Source organism: Stenella coeruleoalba (genome assembly GCF_951394435.1).
Source record: "Stenella coeruleoalba genome assembly, chromosome: 9".
NCBI lineage: Eukaryota > Metazoa > Chordata > Mammalia > Artiodactyla > Delphinidae > Stenella > Stenella coeruleoalba.
The window spans coordinates 79,026,958-79,046,317 of record NC_137155.1 but is presented as its reverse complement, the minus strand read 5'-3'; the positions used below and the strand labels follow the sequence as shown (position 1 = coordinate 79,046,317).

General features: G+C 33.2%; 1 protein-coding gene across 3 annotated transcripts in view; it reads left to right on the top strand.

Moving 5' to 3' along the window:
- Positions 1-19,360, top strand: part of POT1 (protection of telomeres 1) — an 82,999-nt gene that overhangs the window by 23,950 nt on the left and 39,689 nt on the right. For all 3 annotated transcript variants that reach the window (XM_079931881.1, XM_079931880.1, XM_079931882.1), the window contains one exon: positions 19,131-19,261. In XM_079931881.1, coding sequence (XP_079788007.1) covers positions 19,131-19,261 — 131 coding nt within the window. The remainder of the gene's footprint in view (positions 1-19,130; positions 19,262-19,360) is intronic.

Below are 19,360 nucleotides of genomic sequence, written 5' to 3'. Positions count from 1 at the left end.
GGTAACATTTTAAAACTATCTGTCTTATAATTTTAGTTACACTTACATTTTTTTCTGTTGATAGAATTTATCCTTCAACATGCTGCAGGAGAGTCAGACAAATAGCACTGATTTTCGTGTTCAGGAAAGAATCAACTTCATTAGTATTACCACTGAGAAGTACTAAAATAAATGTACAGGAGTAATCCACAGCTGAGCCTTTTTTGTACTATATAAAGCAACATTATTTCACAAATACAGGGCCACAACCTAAATATTACATCTTGATGTACATAATAGTTATGTGTAGGAAAATTACCTTTATGCAACTCAAATTTAGATAGATGGAAAAAAGTTGATTCTCTTATATATCATTAGCTAGAATTTTTCATTAAAATTCATTTTATAAATGTTAAATTCAATGCAGTAGAAGCAATTTGGCGCAATTTAGCATCCTTCTTGACTAAAATTTTTCTTGACTTTCCTCTCATCCTCTGTAATAATGATTATACATGGCCTGTAGCATACTGCTATCTTATTTCTGTAGCAAATGCTTTATTTCCCAAGCTTTATCTTCAGTCTTCGAGGAGTTGTAGCTTTTATTCTTACAGAAGTCTGTCAGTCCTGTTTTTAAAAGGACTATCGATGCTCACATTCTTATTCATCTGTGATAAGATTCATCATGAAAACTGAGAATTTCTCAAGGATTATGGAAACAGCATATATTAAAAGATCATCGTATCATCAAAATTGATTTTGATCATGACTCAGCAGCGGTACATAATGTGGCCTCTTTCATATAGGAAGACAAGGTTATTGCCACATTCTTGGGATTTTGAGATTTTATAGCAGTTATCTTCTCTGAAAACAGTTACTTCTCTGAAAGCAGTTACTTCTGCTTCTCTCGCACCGTTACTTTTGCTTTGAAGAGCTGGGTAGGTAGAGCTACGTGTGCAGTGTTTTGCCCTGCACAGATAACATTGGGCATTTTTCTTAGATAACATGTATAAAGGAGTTTAATTTTAGCTTTGTCTCAGATTTTAAGGAGTATCTTAATTTTTTTTTTTAAACTTGAGACACCTTTACTCTGTTCTTATTGTCTGTTCTTGCTAAATAAGGTAAGTAGAGGCAGGCCATAAAACATATCCATCCAGACTTGTTAATAGTATGTGGTCCTGCTTGCTTGGTTAATATCATAATGCCTGCTCACTCTGAGCAAATGTGAAGAGTAGAGAGAACACTGTTTGTGCTTATTCTTCCTAATATTTGAGTCCAGAGGAAGGGAGAGAATGGTCAGAGTATTCATAGCATCAGTTTTTACTGTTCACTTCTTTTTTTATTTTCTTCTCTGTCCAACTTTGAGACCCTAGAGGTCTCAGCCTTTTCATGCCACGTAATGTGGCACATCACCTGTGGCTCCCTAGCTTTCCTCAGGAATGCTCTATGTTGCTAAACTATTTTCACACCTCCTCCCATCAAAAATTCTCAATATTAGAAAAGCAGCTTGGTTAAACTGAACAGTTTTGGATGTTACAGTGTTTCTACAAGCAGACTTATGCTATTCAGTTTCTTAGAAAAAGGACACCTGTTTTAGCTACTTACTGAGCATTATAATCAAATTACTAAAATTGTATCCAAAACATTGGATTTCTAAGAGCTCCTATCTGTTTCACTTACTTTTAGTTCTTAGGATAGAGTGATATGATATAGAGCCCTAGGATTTTTTCTTTTCCTGTTCTGTTAAACATTCCAGCTAACTCTGGATTGCTAATTTTGGCTCTGTAAAAATACTATTTTCACTTATGAGAATGACTTGCCATTTATGCATTAATGTTATGTAGCATAATCGTTTGAATATTTTTGTTTTGCCTGAGTAATATTGGTTGCCTATTAATGATTATGTAGTTAGTGTCTTTTAATTTCTTAAAGTATAATAATTAACTCCCACATATTCCACAGTAACATGGTTGAAAAAGAATTTATTAATTACTGAATGATTAATGACTCATTGGTATTCCATAAGATCCAGGAGCCTTTCTGATTCATCAAAGGGAGATTAAAACTTCTAGTACAACATAAAATTGTATGTAATGTTTACTTATATTTTTTATTTTTTAAAATTGATAACGCATCTTTAGAATTTTTAACCCTTTTGTAGTCCTACACCTTTATGAAAATGTGATGACAGTTATAGAGCCTGTCCTAGAAAAATTCACATGCATGCTTAAACACTTAAATATACAATACCAAAGTTCATTCCCTGCTGCCTCTGAGCCTCAGATTGCAAAATCCTGATCTGTGGTATGTTCATACTCACTTATTTGACTATTCAGTTAATGTCAAAACTACAACATACATTTTGATTTAATGTATGGCATTTAAAACAAAATAAATGAATGCACAGTTTTGCTTTTCAGTTTGCTCATTTGTTCATTTATTCAACAAACATTTATTGAGAACTTTCTATGTGCCAGGTGTTATATTTTATAGACATGAGACATTCAGAGATTTATGTGATTGTTTCCACTCTCAAGAAATTAAAGTCTGTAGTTAAGCAGATAACCATTATAAATCAATGATTATAATTATTCATGATTTCACTTTGGTTTTAGTCTTTCCCCAATTTGTAAAACTCTACTTGTCCATTTTATTGTTGACTATGTAAAGCAGAATCTTCGTTGTAAAATGTACCATGCTTTTTGAATGTGTGTTTTAAAGTTGAATGATGGATTTACCTTTTATATAAGATGCAGGTTGTGGGCAGGCACAGAGTTTTCCATTTCCCAAGGTCTAAAAAATGATAATATCTAGTTGAGTGAGGTAAGAATCTTCAAGTGCTTGGCTATCTTGCTTTCAGGAATGGAGGGCCTCCAGGCACAGCTAGTCATCACTTATCTCTTTAAGGATTTGGAAAGGTGAGCTAAGCCTCTCTTCAGCACTGTTTTCCAGCTATTCTGTCCGTGCCAGTAGGAAGTAGGTTTCCACTTGGAGAAAGAAGGTGAAGAAAGATCTTTCTTCCCCTGTCACTGAACCTTTGTGTGGCTTGCTTTCTTATATTCAAGAATGACTTCTTTGATGAAGCTTGAGTCTTCTATTTGGCTTCCTGTCCATATCCTAAGAATCTGTCTCTCATGACCTTTTCCTCTAAAAATTATTAGCCTGTTTATTTAGGATGTTACCCTTATTTTTCATGAGTTTTTTAATTTGAATTATTTTCATGAATCATAAAATCAGTACTGTTTTCCCATTTTTTCTTGAAACTCGTGTTATATTCTTTTATTCATTAAATTAAAAAATGTGTTTGCTAGCCTTGTGTAGCACTGTACTGTACTTAGTTGTTTTCTATAGACTCATAGGTTGTTGTCCATAGATAAAATAACTCTCAGAGAGTTTACAAGTGAGGGAGACCCAAATGTAATCAGCTAGCTAATAGAAGGCACAGTCTTATGCTGTGACTAAAGGAATAAGCAAAGTGCTTTCCGAGTGGGAATGGAGAGATTAATGCTAATAGGGGAAAAGCTTCTAAGAGATGTAGCATTTTAGCTGAACTTTAAAGGGTAAATTGGATTTTGATAGATGAGGAAGAAGAGGCCAACATTCCAGAGTTTGAAAATAGCAGCAAAAGTTGTCAGATTTATAATGAAAATGTGAACTAGTGCTGAAGCAGTTGACTTAAATATAATTTTAAGCAATAGAATGTCAGCAATATATTGATGCATAATTTTATGCTCTTGTAGCAGTCTTTTTTTAGGGATCGTTATTAAGGACCTATGATACTTTTGTGGTGTACATTTTGTTTATATTCTTGAAGAATTTTTTTTTTAATTCTATGTTTTATGATTTCCATATGTGGTAAAACTGGCTTGTTCAGATTGTATTGGTTATATATGCAGTCAGCTTTATTTATATGCTATACTGTCATGTAGTTGGCAATTTGTCTTTGAAAGATTATGTGTTCAGAATTATTACAAATATATCTCAAGTGGCTATCAGTGGAATGCTTTGTTACATTACTTCTCAGGTCAAATGGATTCTGGTAATATTCAGGTTCACAAAAATTACTTTCGAGTTACAAGTTACTTTGATTTCCATCTGCATTGTTAGGATTTTCTTCTACTTCAGTGTATTAATTTCCCTCCCAACTTTACATATCATCAATTAAGAAAATCCAAGTATATTCTCTTCCTTATTTTTCAGTTTGTTTGTTCGTCCTTTTGCAGTGGTTTCTGGCAGCTTCTTATATATAAATGATAATCTCTTTTTTGTCATTATGTTACAGATGCTTTTCGCAGCATTTTAGTTTTGTGCTGGCAGTTTTTGAAATTTAAATATTTAAAATGCTTGTGGAGTCATAATTTGTTTGTTTGGAAAGGCTTACCTATTAGAAGATCTGAAAACTATTACCCTATATTTCCTTAAAATTATTATTATATATTTTTTAAAACTGCATGTATTGCCTGGAATTTTGTTTTTTATGTAGTGTGCAGTGATCTCACTTTTTGTTGGTAACTGCCTTGTTTCAAAATCATTTATTAAATAATGTCATGTTTAAATCATGTATAATTTCTGTACCGCTATATAAGGATCCGTGGAGCAACACCTAACAGAGAGCCTGAGGTGAATTTTCTTCTCCCAATATGTGACCTGCAATAGGTCTCCTCAAAAACAAGGAGGGCTATTTAGATGTTGCCCAATTTTTAATCATTAGGCAGAGTATTTGCTACAATCTCTACATGAATATTTGAGGATGTTTGGGTTGGTAGGATTCTTTATCCTCAATTCTGATTTACTGTGTAATAATATAGTTTGCTTGTTAATCTCAGTCTTTTTGTTTCTTCATTCATAATTTTAATATACTTTTAAGCCTTACAGAAATATATTGGGTGCATTTGCCATATACATACTGGTATCAGGATTTAAAAATATTTGAAATCAGATTAGGATTTATATGAAACTCTACCATAAGTTGTGATTTTTTTTTTCCTACAGGTAGAATAAATGGTGTCAGGTTCTTAAAGGGTGTGTGTGTGTGTGTGTGTGTGTGTGTGTGTGTGTGTGTGTGTGTAGTATATCCCTAGTGCATTTTGTAAGATAAATGTTAAACGTACGTATTATTAATAATTTATCAGTACTTAATAGAATGAATATAAATTCATAAAATAACATTTAATTCACTAGAGGAACTAGTCCACTTGTCCTAGTGCTTGGATTTTAATGAAGAAGTATAATGAGTTTTAGCTTATAAAGGAATATGTTAGAACTTAAAGTAGTTTGCCTCTCATTTGAACTTTTATTATTATCACTTTAAATTATTCTCCTTATTTATACATTAATCATAGTATTTTTATTTCTACAAGTGTCAGTTTTCTTTTGGAAGTATAATATGCTGTATATTTGAGATACTTATATAGCTTTTAAATTTTCCTTTAAATGAAGCTGAAGTGTAGTAGACTTAAATAAAATTATGTTATACTAAGTTCATGTTTATATATTTATTGTGAAATTGTTTGAAAGCTCGAATGCATATAAATGCTAAGCATTGCTATATCTAGTCCAGTATATTGAAGTTCTGCTGAATATGTTATTAATTGTCCTATTTCCACAATAGATTTGATCTTTGAATAATTGAACCTGTTGCTACTTTTAAACCACATAAGGCTCTAAAGTCATGAGGAAGACTCTTTCCACTGAGAGACTAATTTCACTCCCATCTCCAGCTAGTGAAATTTTTTAATACAAAATTAAGAATAAAAAGAGTTTAGAGGTATTATAATACCTCTGTTTGTGAACCACAGAGGTTGACCCTTTTGTTCTGTAAAATTTGTATTGCCTGCATTCTTCAGGGGCATGGCCATCTAAATAATAACATTGCAGCTCTTATTTACTGAATTCTATGATGTCTTTCATATGATTATCGTTTCTGCTTTACAAAATACCCTAAGTGTGGTGTTGCATCGCCTCTATTTTATAGATGTGGAAACTTGGAAGTGGCACTGGTCATGCTTTCTCCTGTTCCAAAAGGCTTTTAAACAAATCACATATTTTGCTAGTTACCAGCTCGCAGTATCATACACTGTTCAGGAATGCCACTTCTTTGTGGGCATTCCTGGCTGTTGCTCATCAATGTGAAGCTTGAAGCCCAATTTTATGAGTCCTAGAATCAGCAAAACAAATATCAGGTGGCTTAGTTGGGGAGTATTCCTAGGATAATAATCTAATTGGTAGCTGTACTAGTAACTTCCTCTTTGAAATTTGAGGAGAGTTTGGTTGTGATTAAGAATAGGTTAGAGTAGTTTTAGTAGTACCTAAGAGCTGAAAGAAAAATATGAACAAGCAAGATAAAAAATATCTATAAATTACATGGCACTTAAACATGTATTTAGTGCCTTAAAGCAGCTGTTTAACCAGATACTGATAGTCCCTTTTTTTAAAAACAGCTTTACTGAGATTTAATTCACATGTAATTTACTCATTTAAAGGATACAGTTCAGTAGCTTTAGTATATTCATGGGGTTGTGCATCTACCACCACAGTCAACTGTAGAACATTTTCATGTCCTCCGGAAGAAACTCTGCATCTCTTAGCTCCCAAATTCCCCGTATTCCTCCCAGCCCTAGGCAATGATTAATCTACTTTCTGTCTATAGATTGCTTATTCTAGACTATTCATATTAATGGAATCATAATATCTGATAGTTTGTGACTCGTTTCTTTCACTTAGCACGCTCTCAAGGTTCATCCATGTTGTGGTATGTATCAGTACTTCATTTCTCTTTGTTACTGAAAAGTATCCCATTGCATGGATGGACCACATTTTATTTATCCATCTGTCACTTGATGGACATTTAGGTTCTTTCTGTTTTTTGGTGTTACAAATAATGCTGCTATGTACATTCATATATATGTTTTTGTGTGGACATCATGTTTTCATTTCTCTTAGGTATATACCTAAGAGTGGAATTGACAGTCTTTTTGAGTATTTTTTTTCTTGTAGGCCATTTTTCTTATCAGAAATAATTGTTGAGTTGCTTTGAATATCATGATCTTTTATCTTCTATACTAAGTTCATCTTGAAATTTCTTAAATTGGTCGTGTAAATATTACTGCATTTGATGCTGGACTGTTTACATAGTAGTACCATTACTTTGAAAAATTGAGTTCTTGAAAGATTAAGTATTAAATAAAGACATTGTAGTGTACTTTAGTTTCTTTTCCTATTTCAGAGTATTATGCTATTAGTCCTTTATTTCCAGTATCCTTTTTGTATGTCCACCATTAATCTAGTTTAAGAGTTGGATTTTTCCTTAAGGCACTGTCTAGTGTAAAATTTAGGCTTTGCATGACAGGTAGTCTCTGTCACAACTACTCAGTTGTGCCTTATAGCATGAAAACAGCCATAGACAATGTGGAAATGAATGTGTAGCAATAAAACTTGATTTTACAGAAGTCAGCTGGCCCACAGGCCGTAGTTTGCTGACCTCTGATCTCATTCATGGTTATGGTTTTTATCAAATTTTAAGAAGGATTCAGACGGTACAGCACATGTGTTTATATTTGCTCCCAAGTTACAATTAAAATGATGATTTAAAAAGATATAATTTTTAATGTCAAACCAAATGGATGAGGAGATCATAGTTAACAAAAGATATCAGCAAGACTTCATATGCTGACATTTGTATGATTGATGGTAACTGATTCAACCACGAAGAGTGAATTTCATTTTTATGGCCATGAGCAAACACCACCATACAAAAAGATCTCCATTCTGTTTGCAGTCAGTCATTGCCATCCCCAGTCCTAGGCAACCGTTAACTTGCTTTCTATCTCTGTACCTTTCTGGACACTTCATATAGATAGGCTCACTTTGCTTCTGGTTTCTTTCACTTAGCATAATGATTTTGAGGTTCCATATTATAGCATGTATCAATAGTTTATTCCTTTTTATTGATGAATATCAATATACTTTTATAGTTATTTTAAAAATTAATCTTACTGTTTTGTCTCCCTTATTTTAAACACAAACTCTGTGAAGATAAAGACCATTGCTAGTCTTAGTTGAAATTCTTACACCTAGGTGTACCATCTATGACCTATGGTTGCTCAATGCATAGAGTAAAACATAAGAGGAAAACTCCCCCAGGTGTAATTTCAGAATAACATTTATGAACTCATAAATATATCTGTCTACCTATCGCATCTGTGTGTGCATGTATATTTATCTATATATTAGAACTTATATCTATCGTAATATTTACGCTTCTCTTTCCTGCCTCCCGTGATCTTTTTCAACATTATAAAAACATGAGTGGAAATTATGTTAACCTCACACCAGGATAATAAAGAGAGTGCTGTTATGTGTGTATTGTATAGCAAGTATCCTTGTAAACAAGTAAGATTGTAGCATATAGTATTGCCTTAGTTCAGTGATTTGCCTTCATGGCTTTTACTTTAGTATTTCAATAATAAAATTTTATACAAGTGGAAAACTGTTGATGAAGTACTGATTGGTTTAAAAACAACAACACTCTACAACATAAGCTTAAGAGAAATTTTTAGTTGTTTTACCATAGACAACTTACTCTGCTTCTCTTGCTTAATTTGTTTATCTGAAAATGGAGATGATGATGGTCATGGTCTCTCATGGAATTTGCTGTAACAATTGAAGTAACATATGCAACTGTACCTGTAATATGGTAACAGCCAGTTGCAGTAGCTATTAATAGATATGTGAATTCTTTGTAAGGTAAATATTATTTTAATTTTCAAATCTTGAATTGCATATGTAGAAAACATAGTTAGAAAATCAATGATTGGCTCAGTGAAGAACAGCACTTGTTGTAATAATATACAATAGAATAGATTTCAACTTACTTTCAATAAATAAATGCCTAATTACCTCAAAAAAATAAATACAAACAACAGCACCCTAGTAGATAAAAAGGTGGTGAAGCAACTTTCATGGAGGAATTTTTTTGTGGATTATATAATTTTTTTGTGGATTATATAAATATATAAGCATGCATGCATGCATGCTTCTTTGATTAAAGACCTTACTTAGATGAACTACCAGCTTTCCCTTATAATAAGACTCCAAGGCAATTTACACCTAATCATACTGAGGAAATTAGGTGAATTGCTGAAGATCGCAGAATGTAGGGCTTAATTTATCATTTGTTACCTTTTCTAGATTTACATCAAGTTAAATGAAGTATTACCTAAGTGTTAAAGTAGTTAAAATACTTCGTCAACAGTTTAAACATGAAGTCTTACTGAAGCTTTAAAGTCAATTCTTTTTTTTTTTTTTTTTTTCTTGCGGTACGCGGGCCTCTCACCGTTGTGGCCTCTCCCGTTGCGGAGCACAGGCTCCGGACGCGCAGGCTCAGCGGCCATGGCTCACTGGCCCAGCCGCTCCGCGGCATGTGGGATCCTCCCGAACCGGGACACGAACCCGTGTCCCCTGCATCGGCAGGCAGACTCTCAACCACTGCGCCACCAGGGAAGCCCTAAAGTCAATTCTTTATCAGAGTTTAAATATGTATTTTTAGAGGTTGTTATTTAGATAAACTAAGAAAGAATACTGATTTATTAAATGTCTCTCTACTCTCCCTACCTTCCCTGCTGATACAGGCTATCAAGAAAGTAGACTTAAATTACCTCTTAGCTCTGTAACTTTATTATTAAAATATTAATTTGTAAGTTGACTCTAACTTCACAAGATGATTTTTCTTTCATTTGGGAATGAGTAAAAAATGAGGCATGGGGAAAATAAATATTTTTATCATTTTATGTAGTCATTATTGAAGGATTATTTACTTACTTGGTGAAACACTTTACGTCTTTGGAGAAGTTAAATAAAACTTACTCTAGCAGTTTGCCTTGTTAGTATTTGTTAAAATGAGTAGCTTGGTTTCCAGTTATGTCATGAATCTAATGGTAATTTGTGAAAGAACCTGAAAGCTATTTAATATTTCATTTATATTACTTCTTTATTGTCCTTGAGAGCAAATTATTGGACAGATTTTTTAAAATGCCACTTGTTTCTTGAATCTGAATTTTTGTTTCCTTCTTTTATAACTATATACATATCTAAACCCAAAAATATGTATATAAAATATGTATATAAAATTTTATTTTGAAACTCCTCATTATTTTATAGATAACCTTAGGAGACTCTGAGAATTTCCTCATGTTTAGTTATGCTATTCTGGAGAGCTTGCCTTGTAGCAGGTAGATGCTATTTTGAAGAATATTGCTACAGTAAGTCTGTCTGGGCCTGCAGCTCAGTAATTGAATTGATTGTGTGTGTGGGCATGCCTGTAAAGAAAATACTTAAGGTTAGATTTAATATACTAAGAAGTAAACTTAGGTGAGGTCATTTTAAATTCTGTTTTTTCAATCCTTGATGTTAAGAAAGTAGTTTTTTACTTGATAGTTCTCTATATACACATCTGTGTATCTGTACATATATTTACATATAAGCATTTTTTAACAACTCAGAAATATCCATAGATAATGTGGTAGCACTAAAAGTCTTTGCTAAGAGTAGTGAAATATTTTAAGAATGCTGTTTTAATTGTTTGTAATTTGGTATGGGGAGAACAAAATATGAGCAGGAAAAATAATTCCACATTATAACAGTAGTCCAAAATTAAGCTGTGGAAATAGAGCAATAAAACAAATCTGAGAAATAATGTACATAAAGGGGGATTTTATAATTTTTCAGTTTATCTTTCCAGTGTGCAGTATTTGTGAGTGCAGTTTATGTACCCTTTCCCTTAGTCACTGCACCAGATGTTTATAAAATACACTGCTGTAATTACTTGAATAAGGCAAAACATTTTAATTTATTGATGTGGAGTCCTAAGCTTTGTTGTGAATACTTTTGAAATGCTTTTTGGAAGAGTTAACATAACACAGAATTACAATGGGTAGGGATATATTAATGTTACCCCACCTTCCCATCTCCCCTTCCCTGAATGAAAACACACAAAAAATTCTCTTTGGTTAAAAAATGAAAAGAATTAAGAAAAAAAGTAGGAGTTTGAAATAGAGAAACCAGTGAAAAGTAGCTATGCATTGGAGTATTTCTTATAATTATTTTATACTTTTAATTCTTTAGTTTTAGGGATATGAAATATTTTGCTTTATTTGGAAAACAGTATCAAGACTTCATAGGATTTGTGTATATGCTTGGATGTTATTACTAGTTGAAAAACAGTGAGTTTGATTTTTAGAGTGGAATGATAAACTGAATACATATTCTTTGCTTTGCAGAAATGTCATGATAAGAAAACTCGTATTTTATGCTAAATATTTGAAAGATTTATTGTCATTTATATGTATTATATAAGTTAGATTTAAGCAAAATATTAATGGGAACATGTAACAGCCATAGAATAAGAACTTAGAAATACAAATGAATTTCTATCAACACTAGAAATAGTTTTGATCATTTAATCATAAACAGAATGTATACACCCCAATCTCTACCACCACCGTAGCAGCTATCCATCAGTTTTTAGCTGAATCATCAGGCTTCTGATTTCCAGTATACGTGATACTTTTGAAAAACTGGTATCATCACACACAATTACCTTATATAACTGAAAAGAAGATTCATGTAGAGTTATAGATAGGAGAACACTCCAAGCTGAGAAAAGAACAAAGATCAAAACTAGGGTTTATTGATTTATTTATTATCCTTCATAGTACTGTCAATTGGTTTGGTATCAGGAAGCATCAAAATGGGATTTTACTCTTATGATTATTTTTTTCTCTCTCTCTTGTAAGTAATAACAAAGAGGGAGATAAGAAGGCAAGAAAGAGAAAGTCTAGAACAGTGGATTGCCAGGAGATAGGGTAGATAATGGGGAGACAGGAACTGCTGAAGAGAATGTCCCAAGACAACAGTGAACTGTAGTCCTGAAGAGCTGTCTGCCTCTTCATCAAGTGAGGCTGTAAGTTCTCTAGTTTTCTCAGTAATACTTCATTTAAAATAACTTGGGGATCTAATCTACATAAGCTTTTAGCAAAGCATTTTCAGTGGGAGAACTACCAATTCTGTGAAACATTCCATGAAAAAGTGGGAAATTTTGCATACTGTATCTGGCTCTTGAGATTCACGGTGCATTATTAACACGTTATCACCTCTGAAAAGATTTAATAAAGGAATCTGTTTAACTTTACTTTTAACATAATTTTACTTGGAATTACTTGAACATGGAACCCTTTTTAATGTACTCTGATTCTTGTTTGCTGAAACTATTGTCTATAGAATCAAGCTTAGAGATTACCGACCTAGATTAAAGTTGATAGAGCTTCACTTTCAAGCAATTCATTATCCATATTTTTTCTAACCTTTATTTATTGTGAACAGGGAAGGGGTAGGACCAATTCTTACTTCTTTGCAATTTTGATTATCGTAGAATTGCAAGGGACTGTCTCTGTAGTGATCTATATAAAATGTAGTACTTTATGAATTTTCACTTTCAGAAAGTATAATATTGTTGATGTCCTAAATCAGTGCTTCTTAAGCTTTTTATATTCCTAAAAATTATCAGGATCTCAAGGAGCGTATATTTTTATGGATCACAGTTATAGATATTTAAACATACTGGAAATTGAAAGTGAAAAACTAACATTTAATGACATTTAATAATTCATTTAAACCAAAAATAGTCTATTGTAAAACATAAGTAACTAATGAAAAATATATTTTCCAAAACTATGAAGTGTGGTATTGTTTCACATTTTTGATGATATTTTTATCTTTAAAAAAAATGAAAGTAGCAGGATTCTCTTATCCCTTCAGTCTGTTACAACATGTTATTTCAGTTGAGATACATAAAACTTTCTGGCTTCACACAGCTATGTAGTTGGAAAAGGGAAGAGGACTTTTATAAAAGTCTTCAGGTGATTTTGGATATTCTTTGATAACCTTCTTAAAGGTTGGTTACAATGAGGAATCTGAAACCATAGCAGTGAACTTTCATATTCTATTGAATTAAAATCCATTGATCCATCTTGCAGTTTGAATGGATCTTTAAATCATCCATGATTTGTAGTGCATAGGTCATTTGAAAAACAACATTTCCTGAGGTATGCAGATCTTCTATATGTTGACCCATTTCATTGTACAGTATCATACAATACCAAAATATAACAGTTATTTCTGTCACCAGTCAATTTTATCAGAAAAGTCTTTGACGCAAGAGGGAGGAGATCTGGGGATGTATGTATATGTATAGCTGATTCACTTTGTTATACAGCAGAAACTAACACACCATTTTAAAGCAACTATACTCCAATAAAGATGTTAAAAATAAAATTAAATTAAATTTTAAAAAGTCTTTGAATATTGAGAAATCATCAATATCATGGTAGAAGGTGGAACTTTTCCAATATTGTAATTTTAGCCTAAAAACTTTGGTTTTATCATTGGCAAAAAAATGCCAGTTTTCTTTGAACTGAAAGATTAATTCCATTCATTTTTGTAAAAACATCTGACAAATACCAGAACTTGAATAACTAAAATTTTTCTGTCAGTCATCCTTTTAAATAAAAATGCTGTACCATGAAAAGAATGTGGCTAGTTAACTCATAAACAATCACACAAGTGTTTTTCCTTAAGATGACCATCATACTTTGGTAAGCAGTTGAAATATTTTGCTTCCCATTTCACCACGTAAAATATTAAAAAGACATGTACTCAAGGATCAAATATAAGAAATTTTTAATGCTTCATCAAGAATGGCCTTATTCTTTAGTAAAACTGTTGTGGTTTTTGTTCGAATGTTAGTGTGTGTTGGTGAAGGATACAGTGACCACTACTACAGTTTGAGGCTACTGCCTTGATTCTTGCCAAGACACCAGCAGTTTTACTCACCATTGCTTCTATACCATCAGTCCGAAGGTCAACACAATTGAAAAGGCAAATAACATCTTAATATTACTATGAAAATAGGTTTGAATTTATGGACCCCATAAACATATCTTGGAGCCCCCCAGTGGTTTGCAGAGCAAACTTTGAGAACTGTTACCCTACAGGAACTTGAACATTTCTTCAAGCTGACACAGTGAGCTTCTTTATCCTAATTTTTTTTTTTTTTTTTTTTTTTTTTTGCGGTACACGGGCCTCTCACTGTTGTGGCCTCTCCCATTGCGGAGCACAGGCTCCGGATGCGCAGGCTCAGCGGCCATGGCTCACAGGCCCAGCCGCTCCGTGGCATGTGGGATCTTCCCGGACCGGGGCACGAACCCGTGTCCCCTGCATCGGCAGGCGGACTCTCAACCACTGCGCCAACAGGGAAGCCCTATCCTAATTTTTAAGTGAGGTATTAGATCTTCTTGGCCCTTGATTACCATTTTGATCCATTAAAATTGTTCTTTATTATCTTGTAATTTTTGAATAAGTGGTTAGTGCCATATTCCACCTTATAGCTTTTTCAGAAACTCTGTGTTCCAAATGAAATTTCTCTTGAGGACCAGATGCTCTTGTTAACTACAAGATATTTCTCTGTGGAAGGTTGATAGCACCATATCTAAAAACAACTCATTGAGATTCCAGTGGAAATTAAAATTGGAATTCCTTTGCAATCCCTTACATCTATACTTTTGATTTTATGTTCTGACTGTGATCCGTTTGGCACTGTATCTTGGCAAAGTATCTTCATGTACTTCGTTAAGACAGATTCTAAAATCATGTCTGTGTTCATTAGAAAAAAATGTTATGATTAATTATCAGTAATAGAAATGCTGCTGTTGCTACTGCTGCTGCTACTACCACCACTGGCCACCTCTTATACATAGCATTTAACCATGTTCTAGGTGCTATTTTAAATACTTTACATGTAATTACTTATTTAATTTTTACAATCATATGAGGTGAATAGTATTATTTTCCCCATTTTTTAGGTAAGGAATTCGAGGCATAAAGAGGCTAAATGATTTTCAGTGTCTGCAGTAGACTTCAGAGAGGGAGAATTTTTGCAAGTACTGTATATTTGCTGTAGGTAATGACATGCATTAATTTAGTAAAGATGGTTGATCAGCTACTATGTGTTATAGATGCTGTGAACTGTGAAGACGTAATACTAAATCTGGAAGCCTATTTCTGTGTTTTCTGATTAAAGAGTGTCTACTTTCCTTCTGGCATTCTTCAGAAATCTTCTATATACAATCACTGTTCTGAAAATTATTTACTATGTACACATATATCTTTGTTACACAATAAATATATGTAATTTATTTCATGACACATTGGGTGTTTTCCTACAGCTAAGTTATTATTTAAATTAGAAACTTTCTTAAGCAACTTCTTATCTAATTTGACAATGAACAAATGTTCTACACTCCATCTGTAAAACGCTGTTACTGATGCTTTTGTCATCCTAAACTTTCACAACTAGGAATTGGTGACTGGGAGTTGCCTAGCCCTGATGCTCTGGCTCATTTCTGCTCCGACTAGTGGAACTGTATTCTCAAAAGAATTGCATTCTTACAATTTGGTTCCCAAATCTCTTTCTACTCCTTTTACTTTTTATTCTAATTAAGTAATTTCATTAAATCTGATATAACCAACTGAATGTGAATGTGAAAAGATTTTTTTTTGGAAAACTTAAGTTGAATGCTTTGTAAAGATAATAAACCAGTGGTGGGATGGATTTGGCTATGGGCCATAGTTTGCCAACTCCTCATTTATAGTACTGTGCTCTCTCCTTTGTCCTCTTACACTCACAATTCAGTTAACTCCTCTTTAAGTAGCCTTAAACATACATCTTCCTTTACTGATTAAGTCTTGTTCAGCTACCTCAGGAGATACTCTTTTTTGTCTCCTTTTCTTCTTTTATTCTTTCAGTTTATGAGTCAAAAAATAATTATTACAAAGAATGTACAAATGCATATAAACCTCATAAGAATGAATTATTGTAGAATCTTTCTGTGATGTTCGTGGGGTTTCTGTGATGCCTCTGGAGTAAATTATAGGTGAAGTTTCATTATAATGATATGTTATTCTTCAGTAATGAACTCTCCTTTAGTATGTTTCAAGATAAATGCATGAAATAGTAAATAATATAGAGTTAAGATTCAGTATAATTTTGCCTACTTAGGAAAACTCTCAACCCTCCATCACAGTTTTAAGCGTAATATTTTACTTTCTTTGGGATTGTTGTTGATGTTTAAAAAAGCGTGCAACATGCAGACAGTGTGGTGTTCTGGTTAAATGAAGAAACAGGAGTCAGATATGCTGAGTTATATGTGACCTATAAGACATTCGCACTTGGATACCTTGCCTGGACTTTTTAAGAAACTAAGTTCTCTCGTTTGTAAACTGTTACATACAACTATCTAAGAATTCAGGGAGATAATGCGTATAAATTGCTTAGCACACTACCTGTCATATAGTAAGCCCTCAGTAATTGCTGACTGCTAAATAATGTAGTTTCCCCCTAGTTATAGGCCTGGGAATAAGATATCTTGCTAACATAAGTACTGTATTTTTGTTTTGTTTTCTGTCTGAGAAGTAAAGTGGATTATTCCATTTCTGTAAATTAATTTAGAATATTGACATTTTGTACATTATTAATTATTATTTGATGACCCCAAACTGTATTTAGGACTGTAAATACCTTTTACCAAAATATATTCTCTAACATTAAACATAATTTCAGACTCTGATTAAACTTCAGTCATGGTATGAAATTTAATTTAAGGTCTCATGTGTTTCATTAGATTAGTGATCTCTTTGCCCTTGTGTTTAGTCTGTCATGATATTATATGAAACTTAAAACCTTCAGAGCATTTGTATTTTATTCAAAGTACATTCATCATTATCCATTGTATCTAACGTGCTGCTATACCTGTCTTTGCGTTCAGCTTCTGATCCATCTGATTTTCTTCTCTGTGACTATTGGCAAAAAAATTTCAGTTCTGAATTCTTAAGGCTGAAGAAGAAACTTCAAAGATAGTTTTCAAACCTGGTTTATATCTTCTTGAAAGGTGTTCTAACACATTGAGCAGTGCAGTGCAATAGGGATGATTAATTTCACTCTTGCATCATTCCTCTAGGCAAGTTTCTCATTTTCCCATTTTAAAAATTAATTTAGTCTTTTTAAAGCATAGGTAGGAATAATGATGAAATAATTTATAGGATAATGAAATAGCAAAATATTTTGAGATAAAGGAAAATAGATGACTAAGATTCCATAATGTATCTTAGATTTATAAAAGAGTACAGTAGAGCCGTATGATCATTACCAGAAGAATGTGTCTTATTCTATTAAAAAATAAGTAAAATTTATCTTTAATCTTTGGAAGACTTCTAAGAAAGAAAAATGTCCTGAAATAACACTCCTTACAAATAGTTAAAACTACTGAAAATGGAAACTCCAAAACTAAAATTGGGTCCAGTAGATCCTGTATATCAAGAGACGAGGATGTAATATCTTTTTACTCTTTTTGAAGATGCTTATTAAGGTTTTGTTCTTAAAGTTTTTTTATGTTCTCTGAATTATTGTCCCCTCCTCACAGAATCAGGTTTCTCTTTCTCCTCTTGCCCTCCATTCCTCTCCCCTCTCCTTTCCTCTCTCCCCACTTCCCCCATTCCTTCCCCCTTTCTCTCCATTCATCTCTTCTCCTCCACTCCCTCCCCTCCCCAGTGTCCTTCCTTCTTTCTTTCCTTCCTTCCTTCCTTCCCTCCCTCCCTCCTTCCTTCCTTCCTTCCTTCCTTCCTTCCTTCTATCCGTTATTGTTCTGTGTCTGGTAACGGCTTACTGTTTACAGATTTACAAATGTAGCTATGGTTTATTTTATGTTGTAGACATTTGTTTGCTTTGTATATAATGAGTTTGTTTTTTCAACTTGATCTCTTTTTTTGAATTGGAAATCTGACAGAGACAAATAGTACTTACATAGGGCACATTGATTGAAAGTGTCAGTCTAAGGTGGGTGGGAAGAGAGCCTTCTGACTGTAGACCCCCTAATGTGATAATGCAGATGGATTTATTCTGGGTGCTAACACCCTCATTAGAAGGCTTACCACTTCCTGGTCTATCAGTGAAACTTCCTTGGAAAGCAGCCTGTGTTGCAGGAAGGGGTTGGTGTTAAACACTGGAGTTATTTTCAAGGGGAGTGAGGGTTAGGATGGGTGCTCATTGAAACAGTTGTCCTATGTGTAAACTTTTCATGAGCCCTGATTTTGGCTCTATTTTTCACTGTCACCCTTAATCCCAATGGCTGCCCTCTTTGCTGTAGCTACTTTAGAGTATCTTCCGGATGCATCCTCCTCTGTCCATTTGATCCCTTAACCATTTACTTTCCCAACTTCCTGAAATACGTTGATAACATCTCTCCCTCTCCTTCACTCCCCTCTCCTCTCCCTTCACTGTTCTGGGTTTATCCTTTTCTATGTCTATACTGTCTTGATATATTACTGAGAAGGAAGGAAGTCAAGACATACTCTCAGTGTGCAATTTTCTGAAACTACAGTTTTTGCTGCCACCAGTGATTGAAGTTACTTGTTTTCATAGCAACCCAACTATCATTAAATTTGCTGGGGGTTTTTTGCCAGCTTAAATTATATAAAATTGCTCTCGTTCTAATGTGTAACCTTTTATAGATAACCAGCAAATCATCATTTTCCCTTTTGAGTTGTTCTCATATAGTTTTCTATGAGTTGTTTGTTCATTTGACTTTCATATTTACTGTAAAATCTGGGTTTTATAACCAGTTTTCATAGTATCTTTATGCAGTATATTGACTCTTCATCACATTTGCTGCAAATATCTTCTAGTTTTTTGTTTTCACTCTAAATTTAATTATGTTTATTTTAGAAATTATATTATTTGAATATGTTTATCTGCTTCATGGTTTCTAAACTTTGAGGTAATAAAGTTATTACACCTCCAGACAATTTATAAGTACGGTTTTTATTTTTGTTTCATTAAATTTTCTAAAATGAATTTTTGTGGAACACTTTTGCAAAATAATTTGGCAGTGCATTTTGAGAGACAAGAAAATTTCTTTATGTTTTGATCCTATTCTTAGAAGACTTGATTAAAGGGTAGAATAATGTTTGGTGTTTTGAACTCAGTATTATTTTGTCAAATGCTTTGAAATACGAAAAGTCAGGTAAAATATTTTTGTGTTTTCCAGATTATTGCTCAGTTGTAACAATTGTGGACCAGACACATGTAAAGTTAACCTGCCTGTTCTTTAGTGGAAATTATGAAGCCCTTCCAATGATTTATAAAAATGGAGATATTGTTCGCTTTCACAGGCTGAAGGTATAATTCATACTGTTTAGAACTTATATTTGTTTGAAGAGAACGCTGTATTGCTCACTAAAACTAGTTACACTAATTATGTGGTTGCTTTGTTAGAAC